Genomic DNA, 24,300 nt, shown 5'->3' with positions numbered 1-24,300 from the left:
TGTATAGACTGTCGGCACTGTAACAGCTTTGTGACAGACAGTGTATAGACTGTCGGTACTGTAACATCTTTGTGACAGACAGTGTATAGACTGTCGGCACTGTAACAGCTTTGTGACAGACAGTGTATAGACTGTCGGCACTGTAACATCTTTGTGACAGACAGTGTATAGACTGTCGGCGCTGTAACATCTTTGTGACAGGCAGTGTATAGACTGTCGTCGATGTAACATCTTTGTGACAGGCAGTGTATAGACTGTCGGCACTGTAACATCTTTGTGACAGACAGTGTATAGACTGTCGTCGATGTAACATCTTTGTGACAGACAGTGTATAGACTGTCGGCACTGTAACAGCTTTGTGACAGACAGTGTATAGACTGTCGGAGCTGAAACATCTTTGTGACAGGCAGTCTATAGGCTGTCGGCGCTGTAACATCTTTGTAACATGCAGTGTATAGACTGTTAATGCCGTAACATCTTTGTGACAGACAGTGTATAGACTGTTAATGCCGTAACATCTTTGTGACAACAGGGGGCGTCAACATATATCTACCGTACATCAAACTTGAACTTTTAGAAATATAGCGGGTCAACATTTTTCTACCGTACATACAACGCGGAACTTTATAAATAGGTCGTTTCAACAGATATCTACCGTACATCAAACAGGAACTTTTATAAATAGGTCGTGTCAACAGATATCTACCGTACACCAAACAGGAACTTTTATAAATAGGTCTTGTTAACATATATCTACCGTACACCAAACAGGAACTTTTATAAATAGGTCGTGTCAACAGATATCTACCGTACACCAAACTGGAACTTTTATAAATAGGTCGTGTTAACATATATCTACCGTACATCAAACAGGAACTTTTATAAATAGGTCGTGTCAACAGATATCTACCGTACATCAAACAGGAACTTTTATAAATAGGTCTTGTTAACATATATCTACCGTACATCAAACAGGAACTTTTATAAATAGGTCTTGTTAACATATATCTACCGTACATCAAACAGGAACTTTTATAAATAGGTCGTGTCAACAGATATCTACCGTACATCAAACAGGAACTTTTATAAATAGGTCGTGTTAACATATATCTACCGTACACCAAACAGGAACTTTTATAAATAGGTCTTGTTAACATATATCTACCGTACACCAAACAGGAACTTTTATAAATAGGTCGTGTCAACAGATATCTACCGTACACCAAACTGGAACTTTTATAAATAGGCCGTGTCAACATCTATCTACCGACATTAAGTTGTCACTAAATATTGAAATAAAACATGAAGTCAATACGAAACGATTTAATATTTCTTCGTTTTTATATTATTTTTTGAACGCCAAGGAATGAGTTACTTTAACAGACCGTTACTATCAGTAATCGGACGGGTTTCCCTATAAGTTACAGTACAGCAGTGCTCACTGTGAAGAGTCCTGTGGCCTACTCCAGCTGGCCCGATCAACACTTCCAGGGCTCACTGTGAAGAGTCCTGTGGCCTACCCCAGCTGGCCCGATCAACACTTCCAGGGCTCACTGTGAAGAGTCCTGTGGCCTACTCCAGCTGGCCCGATCAACACTTCCAGGGCTCAAACTTCATGATATTGTCTAATGTTGTAGGATGCTGGACCCACCGTAAAGCCTGTTCCTGGGAAACTAGCCACACGTCCTGTACAGGAGAGATATTACATAATAGATTACTTCTATACGAGCATTGTTACAACTCATTTTGAAAAAAAAACTGTCGACCATTTTGTTTTATTAATCTTATACACGAGATAATCTTAAACAGCTTACTGCTCAGGGCAATAACGATAACAATTTCTGACATTCCTGTACAGACTCTCCTACACCAAACAACATGTGTATACCGTCGTCTCCATCTCTCTTGCTCTCAAAACAATAAGATCACATCATGACCTACACAGTCTATAGTTTATAACGATCCTACTAAAAGGTTCCTCAAAAGCTGGGATGTTAAGGTGCAACAGAGATTTTCTGATTAGGTTTCCCTACCACATGACATGTATGGAATTACCTATAAAACTCAGCCACATCATGTTTCAACTTAGGCCAAAAGAAATGATCTAATATCCTGTTATATGTCACACCTAAATGCCATGCTAAAGGTAAAGACAAACTCGGTATGTCTTTCCTATACCTCGGTGGGACAACTATTTGATTGATGACCTTAGGAGACACATCAGGAGGAAGCCATTTGTGCATCAACACACCTGACCTATGGATGATGTACCCTTCATATCCACTATAGAAGTGCCCTTGCCAAGAACACCCCTATCTACATCAAAGTCTACAGGATTACTCAGAAGATCACATTTGAATATACGAGGAATTCCTGTTCAATAGCCTCAACACTTCCTGTCTTATCAGGAGTACTGGACACTAAGGGATATACCCTAACATTCTCTCTTGCCAAGTCATTGCCTAAAATGAGCGACACGCCCTCTTTAGGAAGTTCCGGTCTAAAACCATCAGTTACAGGCCCTGAAAGTCTGACTAAAGATAAACACAATGGAGAGGCACATTAACAAAACCTAACTCTACACCATGAAGTAAAACACTAACACCACAGGGAGTCTTCGCAGACAAAGGCACCAAATATCAAAGACTGAGAAGCTCCAGTATCACGTAAAATCTTCACAGGTGTCAAGTTGGTATTATCACCGACAAGTGAAACAAAATCTTCAGAAATGAAAGGAGAATGCTACTCCAATACACCACCAGACTCTGAGCTCTTAACCTCAATATAGTACTTCTCCAATACACCATCAGACTGTGAGCTCTTAACCTCAACAGAGAGTACTTCTCCAATACACCATCAGACTCTGAGCTCTTAACCTCAATAGAGAGTACTACTCCAATACACCATCAGACTGTGAGCTCTTAACCTCAATAGAGAGTACTACTCCAATACACCATCAGACTCTGAGCTCTTAACCTCAATAGAGTACTTCTCCAATACACCATCAGACTGTGAGCTCTTAACCTCAATAGAGAGTACTACTCCAATACACCATCAGACTCTGAGCTCTTAACCTCAATAGAGAGTGCTTCTCCAATACACCATCAGACTCTGAGCTCTCAATAGAGAGTACTTCTCCAATACACCATCAGACTCTGAGCTCTTAACCTCAATAGAGAGTACTACTCCAATACACCATCAGACTCTGAGCTCTTAACCTCAATAGAGAGTACTACTCCAATACACCATCAGACTCTGAGCTCTTAACCTCAATAGAGAGTACTTCTCCAATACACCATCAGACTCTGAGCTCTTAACCTCAATAGAGAGTGCTACTCCAATACACCATCAGACTCTGAGCTCTTAACCCCTATAGAGAGTACTACTCCAATACACCATCAGACTCTGAGCTCTTAACCTCAACAGAGAGTACTACTCCAATACACCATCAGACTCTGAGCTCTTAACCTCAATAGAGAGTGCTACTCCAATACACCATCAAACTGTGAGCTCTTAACCTCAATAGAGAGTACTTCTCCAATACATCATCAGACTGTGAGCTCTAAACCTCAATAGAGAGTACTACTCCAATACACCATCAGACTGTGAGCTCTTAACCTCAATAGAGAGTACTTCTCCAATACACCATCAGACTGTGAGCTCTTAACCTCAATAGAGAGTACTTCTCCAATACACCATCAGACTCTGAGCTCTTAACCTCAATAGAGAGTACTTCTCCAATACATCATCAGACTGTGAGCTCTTAACCTCAATAGAGTACTTCTCCAATACACCATCAGACTCTGATCTCTCAATAGAGAGTACTTCTCCAATACACCATCAGACTGTGAGCTCTTAACCTCAATAGAGAGTACTACTCCAATACACCATCAGACTGTGAGCTCTTAACCTCAATAGAGAGTACTACTCCAATACACCATCAGACTCTGAGCTCTCAATAGAGAGTACTTCTCCAATACACCATCAGACTCTGAGCTCTTAACCTCAATAGAGTACTTCTCCAATACACCATCAGACTCTGAGCTCTCAATAGAGAGTACTTCTCCAATACACCATCAGACTCTGAGCTCTTAACCTCAATAGAGTACTTTTCCAATACACCATCAGAATCTGAGCTCTCAATAGAGAGTACTACTCCAATACACCATCAGACTCTGAGCTCTTAACCTCAATAGAGAGTACTTCTCCAATACACCATCAGACTCTGAGCTCTCAATAGAGAGTACTACTCGAATACACCATCAGACTCTGAGCTCTTAACCTCAATAGAGAGTACTACTCCAATACACCATCAGACTGTGAGCTCTTAACCTCAATAGAGAGTACTACTCCAATACACCATCAGACTCTGAGCTCTTAGCCTCAATAGAGATTATTACTCCAATACACCATCAGACTCTGAGCTCTTAACCTCAATAGAGAGTACTTCTCCAATACACCATCAGACTCTGAGCTCGCAATAGAGAGTACTACTCCAATACACCATCAGACTGTGAGCTCTAAACCTCAATAGAGAGTACTACTCCAATACACCATCAGACTCTGAGCTCTTAACCTCAATAGAGAGTACTACTTCAATACACCATCAGACTCTGAGCTCTTAACCTCAATAGAGAGTACTACTCCAATACACCATCAGACTCTGAGCTCTTAACCTCAATAGAGAGTACTACTCCAATACACCATCAGACTCTGAGCTCTTAACCTCAATAGAGTACTTCTCCAATACACCATCAGACTCTGAGTTTTTAACCTCAATAGAGTACTTCTCCAATACACCATCAGACTCTGAGCTCTCAATAGAGAGTACTACTCCAATACACCATCAGACTCTGAGCTCTTAACCCCTATATAGAGTACTACTCCAATACACCATCAGACTCTGAGCTCTCAATAGAGAGTACTACTCCAATACACCATCAGACTCTGAGCTCTCAATAGAGAGTACTTCTCCAATACACCATCAGACTGTGAGCTCTTAACCTCAATAGAGAGTACTACTCCAATACACCATCAGACTCTGAGCTCTTAACCCCTATAGAGAGTACTTTTCAATTACACCATCAGACTCTGAGCTTTTAACCTCAATAGCGAGTACTACTCCAATACACCATCAGACTCTGAGCTCTCAATAGAGAGTACTACTCCAATACACCATCAGACTCTGAGCTCTTAACCCCTATATAGAGTACTACTCCAATACACCATCAGACTCTGAGCTCTCAATAGAGAGTACTACTCCAATACACCATCAGACTCTGAGCTCTCAATAGAGAGTACTTCTCCAATACACCATCAGACTGTGAGCTCTTAACCTCAATAGAGAGTACTACTCCAATACACCATCAGACTCTGAGCTCTTAACCCCTATAGAGAGTACTTTTCAATTACACCATCAGACTCTGAGCTTTTAACCTCAATAGCGAGTACTACTCCAATACACGCTCAGACTCTGAGCTCTTAACCTCAATAGAGAGTACTACTCCAATACACCATCAGACTCTGAGCTCTTAGCCTCAATAGAGAGTACTACTCCAATACACCATCAGACTCTGAGCTCTAAACCTCAATAGAGTGTATTACTCCAATACACCATCAGACTCTGAGCTCTCAATAGAGATTACTTCTCCAATACACCATCAGACTCTGAGCTCTTAACCTCAATAGAGAGTACTACTCCAATACACCATCAGACTCTGAGCTCTAAACCTCAATAGAGATTATTACTCCAATACACCATCAGACTCTGAGCTCTTAACCTCAATAGAGAGTGCTACTCCAATACACCATCAGACTGTGAGCTCTTAACCTCAATAGAGAGTACTACTCCAATACACCATCAGACTCTGAGCTCTTAACCTCAATAGAGAGTACTACTCCAATACACCATCAGACTCTGAGCTCTAAACCTCAATAAAGATTATTACTCCAATACACCATCAGACTCTGAGCTCTTAACCTCAATAGAGAGTACTACTCCAATACACCATCAGACTCTGAGCTCTTAACCTCAATAGAGAGTACTTCTCCAATACACATCAGACTGTGAGCTCTTAACCTCAACAGAGAGTACTACTCCAATACACCATCAGACTCTGAGCTCTTAACCTCAATAGAGAGTACTTCTCCAATACACCATCAGACTCTGAGCTCTTAACCTCAATAGAGAGTACTACTCCAATACACCATCAGACTCTGAGCTCTTAACCTCAATAGAGAGTACTTCTCCAATACACCATCAGACTCTGAGCTCTTAACCCCAATAGACAGTTTAGACTCTTCCATGATATCATTAAGTTTCTGACTAGGCTTTGACTTGACTAACATAAAAGGAACTGAGTGTGTCTTTGCTCCTCACGCTGGAGGAGATAACACTCAGACATAACATGTCCTACCTTTTTGTAGTAATTACAAAGATGACCAAAAGGAGACACGCACCTGCCCTTTGACCTGGCTTGGGATCAGACCTAGCCTAATCACCCAGTTTAGGTTTATTACTTGAAGTGTCACTAAAGGCTGGGTTCCTAGGCTGATTACCACAGGAACTCGCTTTCCCTTGAGAACTGGCTGAGTAGTACCAGTACCTGTGGCACTGTTTTTCTCTTGAGAACTGGTTGTCATAAATAAACCTTTTTGAGTGAGATCGTAACTGTCGGCCATTACAGCCGCATCACTCAGTGATTCGACATCTCATCTAAATGAGTTCCGATATTTCCAAGTAAACAACGTTTGAATTCCTCTATTAACAATAATTGCCTTAGTTTGTCAAAATCATTGTAAATTTCTTTGGAATCATACCACCTATTGAACAAATTTTCTTTCTCTCGACAACATTCTACACGAGTCTGTTCTTCTTTCTTTTTTGAATTTCGGAATTTCTGGCGATAAGCATCCGGCACGAGCTCATAAGCTTTTAGAATAGTTTTATTTACCTGATACTGATAGTCTGCAGTTTTTTCCACTGACAAAGAAGAATAAATATTTCTTTCATCACCTATCAAAACACTTTGTAGTAACATCGTTAGTTTACCCTCAGGTCATTTAATACTATTTGTAATTTTCTCAAAATGCATGAAATCTTTGTCAACTTCTTTTTACTGATTCTTATTGTCTATCACTCTCAATTTCTTTCTCTCTACGTTCGTTTTCTGTTTCTTTTTCTCTTAATGCTCGTTCTTTTTCTATCTTTTTCTGTCTCATTTCCAATTCTAATTGTTTCATTTTCATTTGTTTAATTTGCATTTCCTAATAACAATAAATCACTCTTTCTAACTTTCAAAAGAATATCCAGGGAAGGCACTCCTACAAACTCGTCTACATTTGTACGTGCAGCCATACTTATTAAGCTGTTGGTTTCAAAGTATGAATATATTTGACAAATAAACTGTATGCTAATATTTCAAATCTTTAATTTTGATTAAACAAAACGTATCCCGGACTAGCCACCAATTTATGTTACGAGATAATAACAGAAAGATGAAACCCAGCAGCTAAGTTCAAAACAAATTTTAAATGATGTATACAAAACTAAGCCGGTTACAGAGATAATTCACAATTACAATTAATTGGTGCAAAAGAATGTGTATTAAATCAATACAGTTAATTACTTATCTGATAACAGCTGTCCTTAAGTAATCTTTCCTATCCGTTTCTTAAGAATTAAGAATGTTTATAAATCCTACAGTTTCAGGCAATTAACGTTCATGTTCATGTTCTTTATTACTTTAAACCATTTGGTTCATCAGTACAGTGCATATATATATAAAGTGCAAACAAAAACGACACAAACTATATACAGACACAACACTCACATCATATATAGTGTAGAGAGACCTCTCACATTACAATAACCTACAATTACATCTATTATATATATCACATTGCATCTATTATTCTCACATCACATTCAAATGTTACTCTAGGGATTTATTTGTATATACATTTATTTATCATTCTCACAGTATATACATAATGATACAATGTTCTCAAAACATTTATCTAACATTCTATCATTCTCACATTACAGCGATTTATTATTCACATTACCTTTATCTATCATTCTCACATTACATTATGTAATTTTTCCCATTCCATTCATCTACTCATCAAACTATTATTCTCACATCATATTAACCAATCTCACATTAATCTATGACCCACATGTCATATTTGTCTATCGCTGTTGCATAGCATTAATTAACTATTCGCTTTTTGTTACTTAATCTGAGACACTTTGCTAAATTTGACAAATCTTTTTTGTTATCTGTTTTCAATAATTGAATAAATTTGAACATACTAGGCTTTAGAGAATAATATGTATTTATAAGCTTGTTTCTTATATGTTTATAACATTCACATATTATTATAAAGTGATACTCATCTTCAATATCCCCGCTATTACATGATGTACATATTCTACGGCATCGTTCAGTATTGTTGTAACGACCTACCTCAATATTCAGCTTATGTGACGACATACGGATTTTCGATATTTGTTTCAGATTATGACTACCTATAGGTTTCGTTAAATATTTCTGTAAACTAAAACCCTCATTAATGTGTTCGTATAAAGAACATTTTGTGTATGTAACTATCTTGTCGTTGCAATCTTGTTGGAACATATTATACATTCTACGTTTAATAATTTTTAAAATGGTTGCCAACGCCGTTGTCACTTTGCCATATATACCCTAACCCCATTCTATATAATTCATCTCGTATACTGTCAGACCATTCACTTCCTTTCTCAAGAATTCCTTGGTAACAAGCGTTTAAAATACAGTTATTTGAATTTCTTAATTTATACCAATACTTAAAGATCCTCAATTTCCTTATAATGGTCATCGGATATCTCCCTAGTTCCTGATATATCATACAATTTGCCGTGCATTTTTTAACTCCTAGTAATCTCTTAAAAAAATCTAAATGTAGTTTTTCTATCCTTGGTGCGTTATGAAATCGCCACACTTCATTACCGTAGTTTAAAATGCTAGCAACATAGGTATCAGATACATGAAGCTGTGTTTCTATATTTAAAAAGTTTTTCTGACAGACATTAGCTACTGCAAAAAGTGCTTTTTTACCCTGTTCAGAAAACATTTTTTGCATGTCCATCATTCCATTTTATTTTTATACCTTTAATATTATTATCACGACTACTGTCTCTAGTCTGAATACCGTTACTTCTCACATGGGTACATAGTACATAATGATCCAACATAGTTAATATAGCTCTCCTTGACGATTGTAAACCAGTTCCTAATAACAATTTGTCTCTCGTGGTATCTGTACTACATCGTATATTGTCAAATTTTCAAAGTACATTCTCCAACCATCTCTTTATTTAGAATTCTCTAACACATTTCTTGTAAACAACCATTTGTCAATAAATACGTGTAAACAAAATATCATGACAGATCTCTCTTCGAGAATATTCCAGATAAGTCTGTTTATATTAAAGGTTGCAGGAGTTAAACATTTCTGTAAAGATTGTCTCCCTTCAATCACTGGAATATGTAACATGTATTTGGATTATCTCGTGTATGTAAGATTATCACGTGTGTAAGATTACCACGTGTGTAAGATTATTACGTGTATGTATCATTATCACGTGTATGTAAGATTATCACGTGTATGTAAGATTATCACGTGTATGTAAGATTATCACGTGTATGTAACATTATGTGTATGTAACATTATCACGTGTATGTAATATTATCACGTGTATGTAAGATTATCACGTGTATGTAAGATTATCACGTGTATGTAAGATTATCACGTATGTAAGATTATCACGTGTGTAAGATTATCACGTGTATGTAAGATTATCACGTGTGTAAGATTATCACGTGTATGTAAGATTATCACGTGTATGTAAGATTATCACGTGTATGTAAGATTATCACGTGTATGTAAGATTATCACCTGTATGTAACATTATGTGTATGTAAGATTATCACGTGTATGTAATATTATCACGTGTATGTAAGATTATCACGTGTATGTAAGATTATCACGTGTATGTAAGATTATCACGTGTATGTAAGATTATCACGTATGTAAGATTATCACATGTGTAAGATTATCACGTGTATGTAAGATTATCACGTGTGTAAGATTATCACGTGTATGTAAGATTATCACGTGTATGTAAGATTATCACGTGTATGTAAGATTATCACATGTGTAAGATTACCACGTGTGTAAGATTACCACGTGTATGTAAGATTATCACGTGTATGTAAGATTATCTCGTGTATGTAAGATTATCTCGTGTGTAAGATTATCAAGTGTATGTAAGATTATCACGTGTATGTAAGATTATCACGTGTGTAAGATTATCACGTGTATGTAAGATTATCACGTGTATGTAACATTACGTGTATGTAAGATTATCACGTGTATGTAAGATTATCACGTGTATGTAAGATTATCACGTATGTAAGATTATCACGTGTGTAAGATTATCACGTGTATGTAAGAGTATCACGTGTGTAAGATTATCACGTGTATGTAAGATTATCACGTGTATGTAAGATTATCACGTGTGTAAGATTACCACGTGTATGTAAGATTATCACGTGTATGTAAGATTATCACATGTGTAAGATTACCACGTGTGTAAGATTACCACGTGTATGTAAGATTATCACGTGTATGTAAGATTATCTCGTGTATGTAAGATTATCTCGTGTGTAAGATTATCAAGTGTATGTAAGATTATCACGTGTATGTAAGATTATCACGTGTGTAAGATTATCACGTGTATGTAAGATTATCACGTGAATGTAAGATTATCACGTATGTAAGATTATCACGTGTGTAAGATTATCACGTGTATGTAAGATTATCACGTGTGTAAGATTATCACGTGTGTGTAAGATTATCACGTGTGTAAGATTATCACGTGTATGTAAGATTATCACGTGTATGTAAGATTATCACGTGTATGTAAGATTATCACGTGTATGTAAGATTACCACGTGTATGCAAGATTATCACGTGTATGTAAGATTATCATGTGTGTAAGATTATCACGTGTGTACGATTACCACGTTTATGTAAGATTATCACGTGTATGTAAGATTATCACATGTGTAAGATTATCACATGTATGTAAGATTATCACATGTGTAAGATTATCACGTGTATGTAAGATTATCACGTGTATGTAAGATTATCACGTGTGTAAGATTACCACGTGTGTAAGATTATCACGTGTATGTAAGATTACCACGTGTATGTAAGATTATCACGTGTATGTAAGATTATCACGTGTATGTTAGATTATCACGTGTGTAAGATTATCACGTGTATGTAAGATTATCACGTGAATGTAAGATTACCACGTGTATGTAAGCTTATCACGTGTATGTAAGATTATCACGTGTATGTAAGATTATCACGTGTGTAAGATTATCACGTGTGTAAGATTACCACGTGTATATAAGATTACCACGTGTATGTAAGATTATCACGTGTATGTAAGATTATCACGTGTGTAAGATTATCACGTATGTCAGATTATCACGTGTGTAAGATTATCTCGCGCATGAAAGATTGTGTCGGTAGCCTTTGCTCAGGCTAGATAACTTACGGTGTGTTTGGTGATATTGGTGAGGAATTGCAACAGGCCCGCCCTCTTGTAGTCAGTCGTCATCCATGCAGGGGAGATAACTACAGTATACGGTGCTCTGTCTCCAAGGTAATGGTCTAAGAACCTATCAATAAACGTTACAGTATATATCGGTATTTGATAGATTTGTCTTAAAACATGTGTTATAGTACTAATATATCTCTGCATATATTGTAACCCTTCTGATAAACCACAGTAGATATCACACGCCTCGTCAACCCGTTATCACACGCCCTCCCCGCCTACCACCCTCCACGTCATTCACTTGTATACACAGCAGTAATTTGTTAAACATACTGCTCTTCTCGGGACACTCGTTTCCAATCCCTGTGAACAAGCGCCAGATCAGCCTCACAACTCCTCCCAGAGAACATCTAAATGGACAAACGTTTGACCAGCATCATGCCCCATTCCATTGGACATTTCAGTGGATAAGCGCCTGGTCAGCATCGTTCCTCTTCCCAGTGTATTAGCAGCTGAACAGCATTGTTCCCTATCCTTGAAGCGCCTGACCAGCCTCGTTCCAAAGTGGAAAAGTACCTGACCAGCTTCGTACTACGTACCCCATCCCAGTGGACCCACTCCCAGTGTTGTACTCTTCCCACATCGACGGTCACTTTATGAACTCGTCTTCATCCCCCTTCTAGTTTCACTCTCGACTAAGGCCCGACCAACCGTTCCCCTATCTCGCTTCTACTTTCATTGACTGAGACACGACCAATTATTCAACCGTTCCGCTATCCCGCTACTACTTTCACTTTCGACTGAGGCCTGGCCAACCTTTCCCCAATCCCACTTTCACTTTCGACTGAGGACTAACCAACCGTTCCCCAATCCCACTTTCACTTTCGACTGAGGACTAACCAACCGTTCCCCAATCCCACTTTCACTTTCGACTGAGGACTAACCAACCGTTCCCCAATCCCACTTTCACTTTCGACTGAGGCCTGGCCAACCGTTCCCCAATCCCACTTTCACTTTCGACTGAGGACTAACCAACCGTTCCCCAATCCCACTTTCACTTTCGACTGAGGACTAACCAACCGTTCCCCAATCCCACTTTCACTTTCGACTGAGGACTAACCAACCGTTCCCCAATCCCACTTTCACTTTCGACTGGGGACTAACCAACCGTTCCCCAATCCCACTTTCACTTTCGACTGAGGACTAACCAACCGTTCCCCAATCCCACTTTCACTTTCGACTGAGGACTAACCAACCGTTCCCCTATCCCACTTTCACTTTCATTGACTGAGACACGACCAATTATTCAACCGTTCCCCTATACCTCTCCTACTTTCACTTTCGACTCAGGCCTGACCAACCATCAGATCAAAGTTGACTGTAAAATAGAGTTATCTCCCTTGATTGGAAAAGGCACATCCCATCAAGGCAATGGCGGGTAACGCGGAGATGCGACCGAGAAAGATAATTTCTCCTGATGGAAATGCTCTTTCGTCATATTCGTAAGTAAGTTTTGATGTCAATTTACACAGTTTATAAAATATATGTCGCTGATTGGAAATATCTCATGCTAATTGTAATTATTGATTAGAATACTGTCGGCTAAAGAAAACCGGTGCCTAGGCAATTGTGTTTCCTGTTATAATGTTACTATAGTAAGTATAGTAGGGGGGGGGGGGGGGGGGGGGGTCTTTTGACAAGCTTATTGGACTGCTGAATGTAAAGCAATTGAGAATATTGAAAATAAAGGTAAGGTATGAAATTTTTTTTATATACACATGGCATTTTATCCAGCTATAATTTATGTAACAACTTTCTGTATGAAATCATTGAATATATGGCTTATACCATTACCCTTTTTTCACAGGGACCTTTCAAATCCACCGAATACAAGGTACAATATTGCTACCAGAAATACTAATAGAAGGACAAGTTGGACTGCTGGGTTTTATCCTGTAAGGATTATCGACGTAAAGTAACGGTTGTTATGTGTAAAATATGTTATGATAATAAAATTGTTTGATCGGAACTTTTCTTTGTCTGTGATTTTCACCTAACACCGGTTGCCGTTCAACAAAGCAAACCGGGGAAATTACGGACTTATTTTTAGATATAACTATCTGAAATTTGATTGGTCGAGTAGATTTGAGTTTCCATGATGTCATGACAAGAGTAATAACCGGTTGATTCGTTCAAAGTTTCTTAATATAGTATTTGAATGGGCTACCCCCATGCCCGAATGCCCGCTTTGCATTGTTGAATCTGTTCAATGCGCTGACTATTAATGATGTTTTACGAGGTGTCGCTAATCCTGATGTAAGTGTCAATAGAGTCGTTAAACTCAAAATAAACACAACTAATTATAATGATGAGTAATAAGATATACAAAGTCAGCTTATCGCAGAAATCGACAAGCTGACGTGAAAGGTCGGTCAAAATGCATCAGCGAACGTGATTTATCAGTTCAAAGGGCAGATAACTCAATTACAGTTAACTTTGATCTTCTACTTTTACTTCCGACTGCGGCTAGGTCAACCGTTCCTCTATCCCTCTTCTACTTTCACTACCAAATGGGCTTTTTTTTATTCCCCCACCTAATACTTACGCCTCGTTAAGAATGTCAAATGCTTGAGTCTCTGTTTTGACGTTCATACAACCGTCCGGTACATCACAGTCGGTACCCTGATACCTGTAGGACGGCAGCATCACCTGCCACAGACCTGAAACAAAATCCTCCATACACGTTAAAAGAACAATGGAAGATTTGTTTTGTCCTAAAGTATAATTAATATATTGAATATTGAGAATTACAGTTCCTTGTCAGTAAGCACTAAGAAGATATAAGTTACTTGTATACAGAAACTTGAGGCCTTCCGGGTGGAATATGGCCTGCGGCTAGTTTGGCCACCTGTGGCGTCAAATGCAGTAAATGCTGTGTCATATTGATCACTTCGGGGCTTTGCGGTTTGCTCGGTCATACGTGTCAGCAGTTGCATATAGATGTAAGGTTTTAAGTTATGTTGACCCAACACAGACATTTTTAGTTAGGAAGGTGCTGCAAAGTTTCAGTCGTTATAAATATTCCAATGGTATGCGCTTACCGATTACTCCTGGCATTTTGGACAGGATGGTAGCAATGTGACCAATGGTATGTAAATCCTCTTATGAGGCATATTTGTGTAGGCTTGTATATCCACTATCTTTACGGGTTCTTTTGGGTAATTATTATTAAAATTACAAATTAATGGAAAATTATTCTTTGGATTATTTTGTGGTTATTTGATTAATGATTTGAAACATGATTGTACTGGAATGTCACTTCGCCTACCTGGAAATGCCTTGTCGACTCTCTCTCCAATGTTGCATTTTAATAACCCGTAGTCATAGTCATACGTGAATGGCCATTTTAATGTTCCAGGGGTCACGAATTCTGACGTCACACAGCTTGAGTCGTAAATCATATCATTTGACTGTATACCTGTGGGGGTTAGAGATTAAACAATGGGTAAAGTTATCAGAAGTTATCATTTGACTGTATACCTGTGGGGGTTAGAGATTAAACAATGGGTAAAGTTATCAGAAGTTATCATTTGACTGTATACATGTGAAGAGGTTAGAGATTAAACAATGGGTAAAGTTATCAGAAGTTATCATTTGACTGTATACCTGTGAAGAGGTTAGAGATTAAACAATGGGTAAAGTTATCAGAAGTTATCATTTGACTGTATACCTGTGAAGAGGTTAGAGATTAAACAATGGGTAAAGTTATCAGAAGTTATCATTTGACTGTATACCTGTGAAGAGGTTAGAGATTAAACAACCGGGTAAACATATCAGAAGTTATCATTTGACTGTATGCCTGTGGGGGTTAGAGATTAAACAATGGGTAAAGTTATCAGTAGTTATCATTTGTCTGGTGGTGTGTCTGTCACCATTTTGGTTCCTATTCAAAAGTCGATTTAACCTTACCTAGATTTCATACCTATTGAAGGGTGATTTCTCATAAATAGTTGTGTGATCGCACAACGTTCCAAAAACATCGTGCGCACACCGTGCAGACATCGCGCGCACATCGTGCGCACAAATGTGCGATGTGCGATACAAACCGCACAGCTAACGATAGGGTTATATATATATTACGGAATAACTAGTTATACGAAAAGATATACGAAAAAAATAAAATTATGATATAAGATGGTCGCTTTTATATATACGTGCTGCATAACAATTGTTTTCATTCATGGAACATGTACAAGCATGACCTGTTAATTTTTGCCGTTTAAGTACCGTCATTTTGTCTCGCAAGTATTCGTGATGTTTTCGACGGCCTGGTGATACATCTACATGTACATGTACCAGAATGGTAGACGGACATCACTACGATTATTTATCTTACTTAATACATAAATTACATATATTATGTTTTTTTAAACACAGCAGAAATGTTTCTATTCATAACAAGTTGTTTTTTATTTGTGATTAGTTCTACATGTATTAAGTAGCCTGTATATAATCTCGCTGAATACACATTTCTTCGACTCGCCAAGGCCTAGTGGTGTCCTCGACGACGTCCGAGCAAATTATATAAAGTTCTTTAATAATCATTTAGACAACTTATTTAACTATACATCGGTGTTTAGTTTCATTCACAATAATTATTGCAGTTATTTCACCAAAACTATGGTAATAAGCTGCCTCGTAAAATGTTAATCGTTGTATATCTTTTACAATCGTTCCACACGTTTACATAATAAGATGATGCGTTCCTCATTTTATATCGACCACGATACATATCGCACATGTACCGTTCCGATCGCCCATCGTGCGCATATTTGCCTGCACGATCCGCATCGCACAGACCGCACACCGTGCGTGCGCACATCGCACAGCGTAGAACGTTGTGCGATCACATAACTGTAGTTAAATAAACAGGAGTGTTGGCCGTACCTATGTACTCGTCTGTCCCACCGAAAGAAAGGAGAGGGGCTCGTACACCTGTCACGTGCGGAATTCCAATGGTATTCAGTCTTTTCTTCATGTCTGTCAAATTAATAAAAAAAGAAAAAGATCAGTGATGACGTTTTAAAAGAAAATGGTTCATTTTGAAGCATTAGAAAGAAGTATGAGTAACATTTATATACACACACACATGCATATATATATATTTATTACATTTTTACCAGTGAAATATCAAAAATTATTCATTCTGTAAAAGTGATATTTCACTAGTGAAAAATATCACTTTTGCTGATTTGACCAATCAAATTAAAGATTAGAAAATACCAAAATAATTGACCAATCAGAAAGCCCGACATATATGTCAGCACCTGGACAGGGGGAACAGCGGTAAACGTTTGCAAACTTTCGCTGTGGGCCTAGTTAGCATACGGGGTAGGTTTTTCGTTGAAATATATTTGGTATTACTGAAGACACTGTTAGATATCCTCTATATATACATATCGTAGCACAAAAGACAAAAGAAGACATTTTCAAACTCATCCATGACCGGGCTTCAAACTAACGATAATCGCCTAGTAAGAAATACCTCAAGCTTAAACCATTATCTATGGTGTACGTAGTCGGTAATGGTGGCATATTTCTGTCATCGTATTATCTAATGTCGCGATACGGTAACACGATTTACCAAAATAATTATAGCAGATAGGGGTTTAATATAGACTAATGTCCACTCACATCGTTATTGTAGGAATGGAGTTAATTACGGAGAGTCTACGTGTAAAAGATGACAACCCAGGGTTGTTCCCCTTTGCACAAAACGCTATATCCGGTACATATAACTGTAAATGTCTCCAGAAAACTTACACTTTATCATGTCGATCCAGTCAGTAGAATTACGTGGAGAAGTCCCGTTCCGTGACTGTATCCCGATCTCGTGTCCCTGACTGGCATAGTTAGACACAATATTATAGTCTGTTCCTGTGTCGTCGATATAGAAGGACACTCGTATACTACAGTTGTTTGGATTACGGAAATTTAGCAGCGAATCGTAAAGAGGCTTCAAATCAGAAGTGAGACTCTTCTCCAACGTTATTGTCACGATCTGAGGAGTTAAAAACGGAGAGATGTATCCGGGAATGCTCCGATCTGAGAAACAACGACACGCAGGGAGGACGCATGCGCTGTCGTTACACGGCATGCGAGTCTGGACTAGGCAGGCCGTCAAACATGCCGCAAAAATGTATCTAAGATACATTTATTTCAACTCGTTTAGTGACGTGGCAACATCAACAGGTAACAGTCTAAGAATCTTATCAATATAGTTTACATACATGTAATCTATATAGAGCAGCGACCGGGCAAAGGTGACTAGGTCAGACACCAAGGTTAACGATAAAGGTGACTAGGTCAGACACCAAGGTTAACTATAGAGGTGACTAGGTCAGACACCAAGGTTATATATAAAGGTGACTAGGTCAGACACCAAGGTTAACGATAAAGGTGACTAGGTCAGACACCAAGGTTATATATAAAGGTGACTAGGTCAGACACCAAGGTTATATATAAAGGTGACTAGGTCAGACACCAAGGTAAATGATAAAGATGACTAGGTCAGACACCAAGGTTATATATAAAGATGACTAGGTCAGACACCAAGGTTAACTATAAAGGTGACTAGGTCAGACACCAAGGTTAAAGATAAAGGTGACTAGGTCAGACACCAAGGTTATATATAAAGGTGACTAGGTCAGACACCAAGGTTAACGATAAAGGTGACTAGGTCAGACACCAAGGTTAACGATAAAGGTGACTAGGTCAGACACCAAGGTTAACGATAAAGGTGACTAGGTCAGACACCAAGGTTATATATAAAGGTGACTAGGTCAGACACCAAGGGTAACTATAAAGGTGACTAGGTCAGACACCAAGGTTATATATAAAGGTGACTAGGTCAGACACCAAGATTATCTATAAAGGTGACTAGGTCAGACACCAAGGTTAACGATACAGGTGACTAGGTCAGACACAAAGGTTAACTATAAAGGTGACTAGGTCAGACACCAAGGTTATATATAAAGGTGACTAGGTCAGACACCAAAGTTATATATAAAGGTGACTAGGTCAGACACAAAGGTTAACGATAAAGGTGACTAGGTCAGACACCAAGGTTATATATAAAGGTGACTAGGTCAGACACCAAGGTTATATATAAAGGTGACTAGGTCAGACACCAAGGTTAACAATAAAGGTGACTAGGTCAGACACCAAGGTTAACGATAAAGGTGACTAGATCAGACACCAAGGTTAACAATAAAGGTGACTAGGTCAGACACCAAGGTTATATATAAAGGTGACTAGGTCAGACACCAAGGTTATATATAAAGGTGACTAGGTCAGACACCAAGGTTAACGATAAAGGTGACTAGGTCAGACACCAAGGTTATATATAAAGGTGACTAGGTCAGACACCAAGGGTAACTATAAAGGTGACTAGGTCAGACACCAAGGTTAACGATAAAGGTGACTAGGTCAGACAAAAAGGTTATATATAAAGGTGACTAGGTCAGACACAAAGGTTAACGATAAAGGTGACTAGGTCAGACACAAAGGTTATATATAAAGGTGACTAGATCAGACACAAAGGTTATATATAAAGGTGACTAGGTCAGACACCAAGGTTATATATAAAGGTGACTAGGTCAGACACCAAGGTTATATATAAAGGTGACTAGGTCAGACACCAAGGTTATATATAAAGGTGACTAGGTCAGACACCAAGGTTAACAATAAAGGTGACTAGGTCAGACACCAAGATTATATATAAAGATGACTAGGTCAGACACCAAGGTTAACAATAAAGGTGACTAGGTCAGACACCAAGGTTAACGATAAAGGTGACTAGGTCAGACACAAAGGTTAACGATAAAGGTGTCTAGGTCAGACACCAAGGTTATATATAAAGGTGACTAGGTCAGACACCAAGGTTATATATAAAGTTGACTAGGTCAGACACCAAGGTTAACGATAAAGGTGACTAGGTCAGACACCAAGGTTATATATAAAGGTGACTAGGTCAGACACCAAGGTTAGCGATAAAGGTGACTAGGTCAGACACCAAGGTTATATATAAAGGTGACTAGGTCAGACACCAAGGTTAACGATAAAGGTGATTAGGTCAGACACCAAGGTTATATATACAGGTGACTAGGTCAGACACAAAGGTTATATATAAAGGTGACTAGGTCAGACACCAAGGTTAACGATAAAGGTGACTAGGTCAGACACAAAGGTTATATATAAAGGTGACTAGGTCAGACACCAAGGTTATATATAAAGGTGACTAGGTCAGACACCAAGGTTATATATACAGGTGACTAGGTCAGACACCAAGGTTATATATAAAGGTGACTAGGTCAGACACCAAGGTTATATATAAAGGTGACTAGGTCAGACACAAAGGTTATATATAAAGGTGACTAGGTCAGACACCAAGGTTATATATAAAGGTGACTAGGTCAGATACCAAGGTTATAAATAAAGGTGACTATGTCAGACACAAAGGTTAACGATAAAGGTGACTAGGTCAGACACCAAGGTTAACGATAAAGGTGACTAGGTCAGACACCAAGGTTAACGATAAAGGTGACTAGGTCAGACACAAAGCTTAACGATAAAGGTGACTAGGTCAGACACCAAGGTCAACAATAAAGGTAACTAGGTCAGACACCAAGGTTAACGATAAAGGTGACTAGGTCAGACACCAAGGTTATATATAAAGGTGACTAGGTCAGACACCAAGGTTAGCTATATAGGTGACTAGGTCAGACACAAAGGTTAACGATAAAGGTGACTAGGTCAGACACCAAGGTCAACAATAAAGGTAACTAGGTCAGACACCAAGGTTAACGATAAAGGTGACTAGGTCAGACACCAAGGTTAGCTATATAGGTGACTAGGTCAGACACCAAGGTTATATATAAAGGTGACTAGGTCAGACACAAAGGTTAACGATAAAGGTGACTAGGTCAGACACCAAGGTTATATATAAAGGTGACTAGGTCAGACACCAAGGTTATATATAAAGGTGACTAGGTCAGACACCAAGGTTAACGATAAAGGTGACTAGGTCAGACACCAAGGTTATATATAAAGGTGACTAGGTCAGACACAAAGGTTAACGATAAAGGTGACTAGGTCAGACACCAAGGTTATATATAAAGGTGACTAGGTCAGACACCAAGGTTAACTATAAAGGTGACTAGGTCAGACACCAAGGTTAACTTTAAAGGTGACTAGGTCAGACACCAAGGTTATATATAAAGGTGACTAGGTCAGACACCAAGGTTAACTATAAAGGTGACTAGGTCAGACACCAAGGTTATATATAAAGGTGACTAGGTCAGACACCAAGGTTAACTATAAAGGTGACTAGGTCAGACACCAAGGTTAACTATAAAGGTGACTAGGTCAGACACCAAGGTTAACGATAAAGGTGACTAGGTCAGACACCAAGGTTATATATAAAGGTGACTAGGTCAGACACCAAGGTTATATATAAAGGTGACTAGGTCAGACCCCAAGGTTATATATAAAGGTGACTAGGTCAGACACCAAGGTTATATATAAAGGTGACTAGGTCAGACACCAAGGTTATATATAAAGGTGACTAGGTTAAACACAAATCTTTCTCAGCCTCCCTGACAGTTTTCAGTCGTTTCCATCGTCATTTTCTCCGTGTATAGAATGTCTACGTGTACACTTGATAGCCGTAGTAAGACATTTAGTAAATTCTCGATCGAAACAATATCCTGCTACCTTAGTTTATTTGATTTGTTTTTGTTTAACCTCCTATTAACAGCTAGGCTCATTTAAGGACGTGCCTGGTTTTGTTTTTGTTTAACGTCCTTTTAACAGCCAGGGTCATTTAAGGACGTGCCTGGTTTTGTTTTTGTTTAACGTCCTATTAACAGCCAGGGTCATTTAAGGACGTGTCTGGTTTTGTTTTTGTTTAACGTCCTATTAACAGCTAGGCTTATTTAAGGACGTGACTGGTTTTGGAGGCGGAGGAAAGCCGGAGTACCCGGGAAAAACCACCGGCCTACAGTCAGTACCAGGCAACTGCCCCATGTAGGTTTCGAACTCGCAACCCGGAGGTGGAGGACTATGGTGCCTTAGGATTTAAAATCTAAAACAAAGAATGCACGACAACAAATTGAAAGAGAAAACGACCTTATATTTTCTATGTAATCTGAAAACTTGCAGGCTGTGATAGTGTGACACTAAGTAGGGTATTATAGGCAAACACAGGATGCTTGCAGGATTAACACCGGACACGACGAATAGACAAACGGATTGAAAACGGATAACACGCACAGAACGGATGAATACAGAATACCTACAGGATACCTACAGGGGGAGGAACTGACTACCGACAGAAACTGATTAATTATCGCAGGCATATAAAAAGGTTCTTGGAAGCTTCCAAATTAGATTCACAGACAGTTGTCAGCATGGAATGTCAGACTAAAGTTTAAAGTTTAAAGTTTTTTGGCACAACTTCTTCAAACCCTTCCACTTCACCTGCATTACAAGTATCAACTTCTACTTCGCCACCTTCAACTGGAATATCATCACCACCTTTATCATGCTCTGTTTCAGTTTCAGTTTCGGTTTCCTGTGCAACAGCATCAACAGCATCGACAGACACTTCTTCTGTGTCTTGCGCTTTTGCAGGAACGTTTTTGTTTATTTTTCTACCGCGAGGCATTTTGGCGAGGCAGTCAGCACTGCAACTTTTTGACAACTGATCGCCGGAGAAATGCATATATCTTGTGTATTTTCTGCACGCGCGCGTTAATATCCGTTAGGTGTTCGGTTTGTCCGGAATGCATCCTGTACACGTCCTGATTCACCGGTTCATGTTCGTTTCGAACTCGCAACCCGGAGGTGGAGGACTATGGTGCCTTAGGATTTAAAATCTAAAACAAAGAATGCACGACAACAAATTGAAAGAGAAAACGACCTTATATTTTCTATGTAATCTGAAAACTCTGCATGTGTGATAGTTTGTATGGACACTTTTAAAGATAGCCACACGTATTATATAACATAACGTGTTATTAGCTCAATTTTAAAACCAATTAGTCTTGGACTGCTCCGAGATCCCCGCTTGATTTTCTTTGATGCCCCAAACTCTAAAAACAGTTAATCCTGAAAATTCATTTAGAAAATTGCGAAAATTGAAATAGGTAAAATGTGATCCTGAAACTTCCACAATATGATGATAATACACTATTGTATTAAGAGCTTCTAGGGCGGCCCCCAGATCCCTGCCTTGTTTTCTATGTGTACACATTAATAGTTAATCCCGAAAACATCATTCAGAAAAAGAATTAAGCATGGCTTCCAGAGCCCGCCTTATTTTCTTGACCCTATAGAGCAATTAATCATCGAATATAATATCTTGAAGATAAAACAAAGAACTAAAACGAAAAACTATATTAAATATAGTTCAGAAACTCCCAGAATTTGATGATATGCACCACTTTGTCGAGAGCTTCTGGGGACCTGGGCGGCTCCCAGACTCAGCTTCTGGGGACCTGGGCGGCGCCCAGACTCAGCTTCTGGGGACCTGGGCGGCTCCCAGACTCAGCTTCTGGGGACCTGGGCGGCTCCCAGACTCAGCTTCTGGGGACCTGGGCGGCTCCCAGACTCCCGCCTTGTTTCCTTTGTTACGTACATCCTAAACAGTTTATCATGAAAAAAAAAGAGAAAAAAATAAGAATAAAAAAAACAAAACAAAGAAACAAAAACAAAAACACCAATAATACAAACATACTTAAAATATAGATTATATATACCATAGATCCATTTCTAAGAATGCAGGATTTTTGCACCATTTCTTGGATAGTTTCTGGGGGCTTGGGCAGCACTCAAGCCCCTCGCCTGAATGATTTGTCCCCCACCCCCTCCCCTATCCCCACCCCTACCCTACCCCACCCCACCCCCTCCCCTACCCCCACCCCCACCCCCACCCCCTCCCCTACCCCCACCCCAATCCTGGATCCACCCCTGTCACTAGCATATGAAGGGACATTTACCATATTATTATGGCTATCCTAAGTTGTTAAACTTTTTATGCAAATATTGGATCACTGCTTTTTAGATAAACGTTCCAAGCGGATAGAAGTCATTCACACGTTACAGCATACTTACAGCATTCTCAGAGTGACAACAAACGGCAAGTTCGATTTTTTTTTTTTTTGATCGTTCAGATACTTTTCTTCAATTAAAACGCATATAAATATCGTCATGTTTCTATACACCCTTGTGAGTTATCAATGGGCACAGTTCTAAACAGACGTAATTGTTAAGCCTCTTTTTTCAGACAAAAAGAAGTAATAATAAGTCAGTCGAATGTTAAAAATGCTTGGGGTTTTGTTTTAATTCATCATCTGATGGCTACTTCATGTCTTCGTACTTTCGTCTCCGTGCTTCACAACAACACGTGCAATAATAGTTATATAGTCCCCGTTCATATTTTAAAATTTAATACATGTATATGCAAGACATTTTCCTTACATTTAAAAAAGTAAAAGATACACACACATATATATATATATATATATAAATGTAGTTTTAGAATGGTTCTCAATTTCCTTATCATATGATATGGAATATGTTTGAAAAAGGCATAAACTTATCTGGTATCCAAGGGACAT

The 24,300-nt window shown here is 38.7% G+C and overlaps 1 protein-coding gene across 1 annotated transcript; it reads right to left on the bottom strand.

Moving 5' to 3' along the window:
* Positions 1-1,307: 1,307 nt before the first annotated feature.
* LOC117340177 lies at positions 1,308-18,489 on the bottom strand. Its single transcript, XM_033901938.1, has 6 exons — positions 17,444-18,489; positions 16,568-16,660; positions 14,949-15,098; positions 14,226-14,340; positions 11,618-11,741; positions 1,308-1,686 (listed from the first exon to the last, which is right to left on the bottom strand). The coding sequence occupies exons 1-6, from the start codon at positions 17,832-17,834 to the stop codon at positions 1,591-1,593; spliced, it is 969 nt and encodes a 322-aa protein (XP_033757829.1). The 5' UTR covers positions 17,835-18,489; the 3' UTR covers positions 1,308-1,590.
* Positions 18,490-24,300: the final 5,811 nt, after the last annotated feature.

This window comes from Pecten maximus, chromosome 13 (assembly GCF_902652985.1).
Source record: "Pecten maximus chromosome 13, xPecMax1.1, whole genome shotgun sequence".
Classification (NCBI taxonomy): Eukaryota; Metazoa; Mollusca; class Bivalvia; order Pectinida; family Pectinidae; genus Pecten; species Pecten maximus.
Note: the sequence above shows the minus strand (reverse complement) of the source record. Positions and strands in the feature narration are given on the sequence as shown.

Excerpts from the sequence above, each read along its gene's own strand:
- LOC117340177 (XM_033901938.1), bottom strand. The coding sequence starts at position 17,834 with ATGTATCTTAGATACATTTTTGCGGCATGTTTGACGGCCTGCCTAGTC. Across the intron at positions 14,341-14,948 it reads AGTCGACAAGGCATTTCCAG|GTCTGTGGCAGGTGATGCTG; the intron begins GTAGGCGAAGTG and ends ATTTTGTTTCAG. Across the intron at positions 11,742-14,225 it reads TTTGACATTCTTAACGAGGC|GTTCTTAGACCATTACCTTG; the intron begins GTAAGTATTAGG and ends GTTTATTGATAG.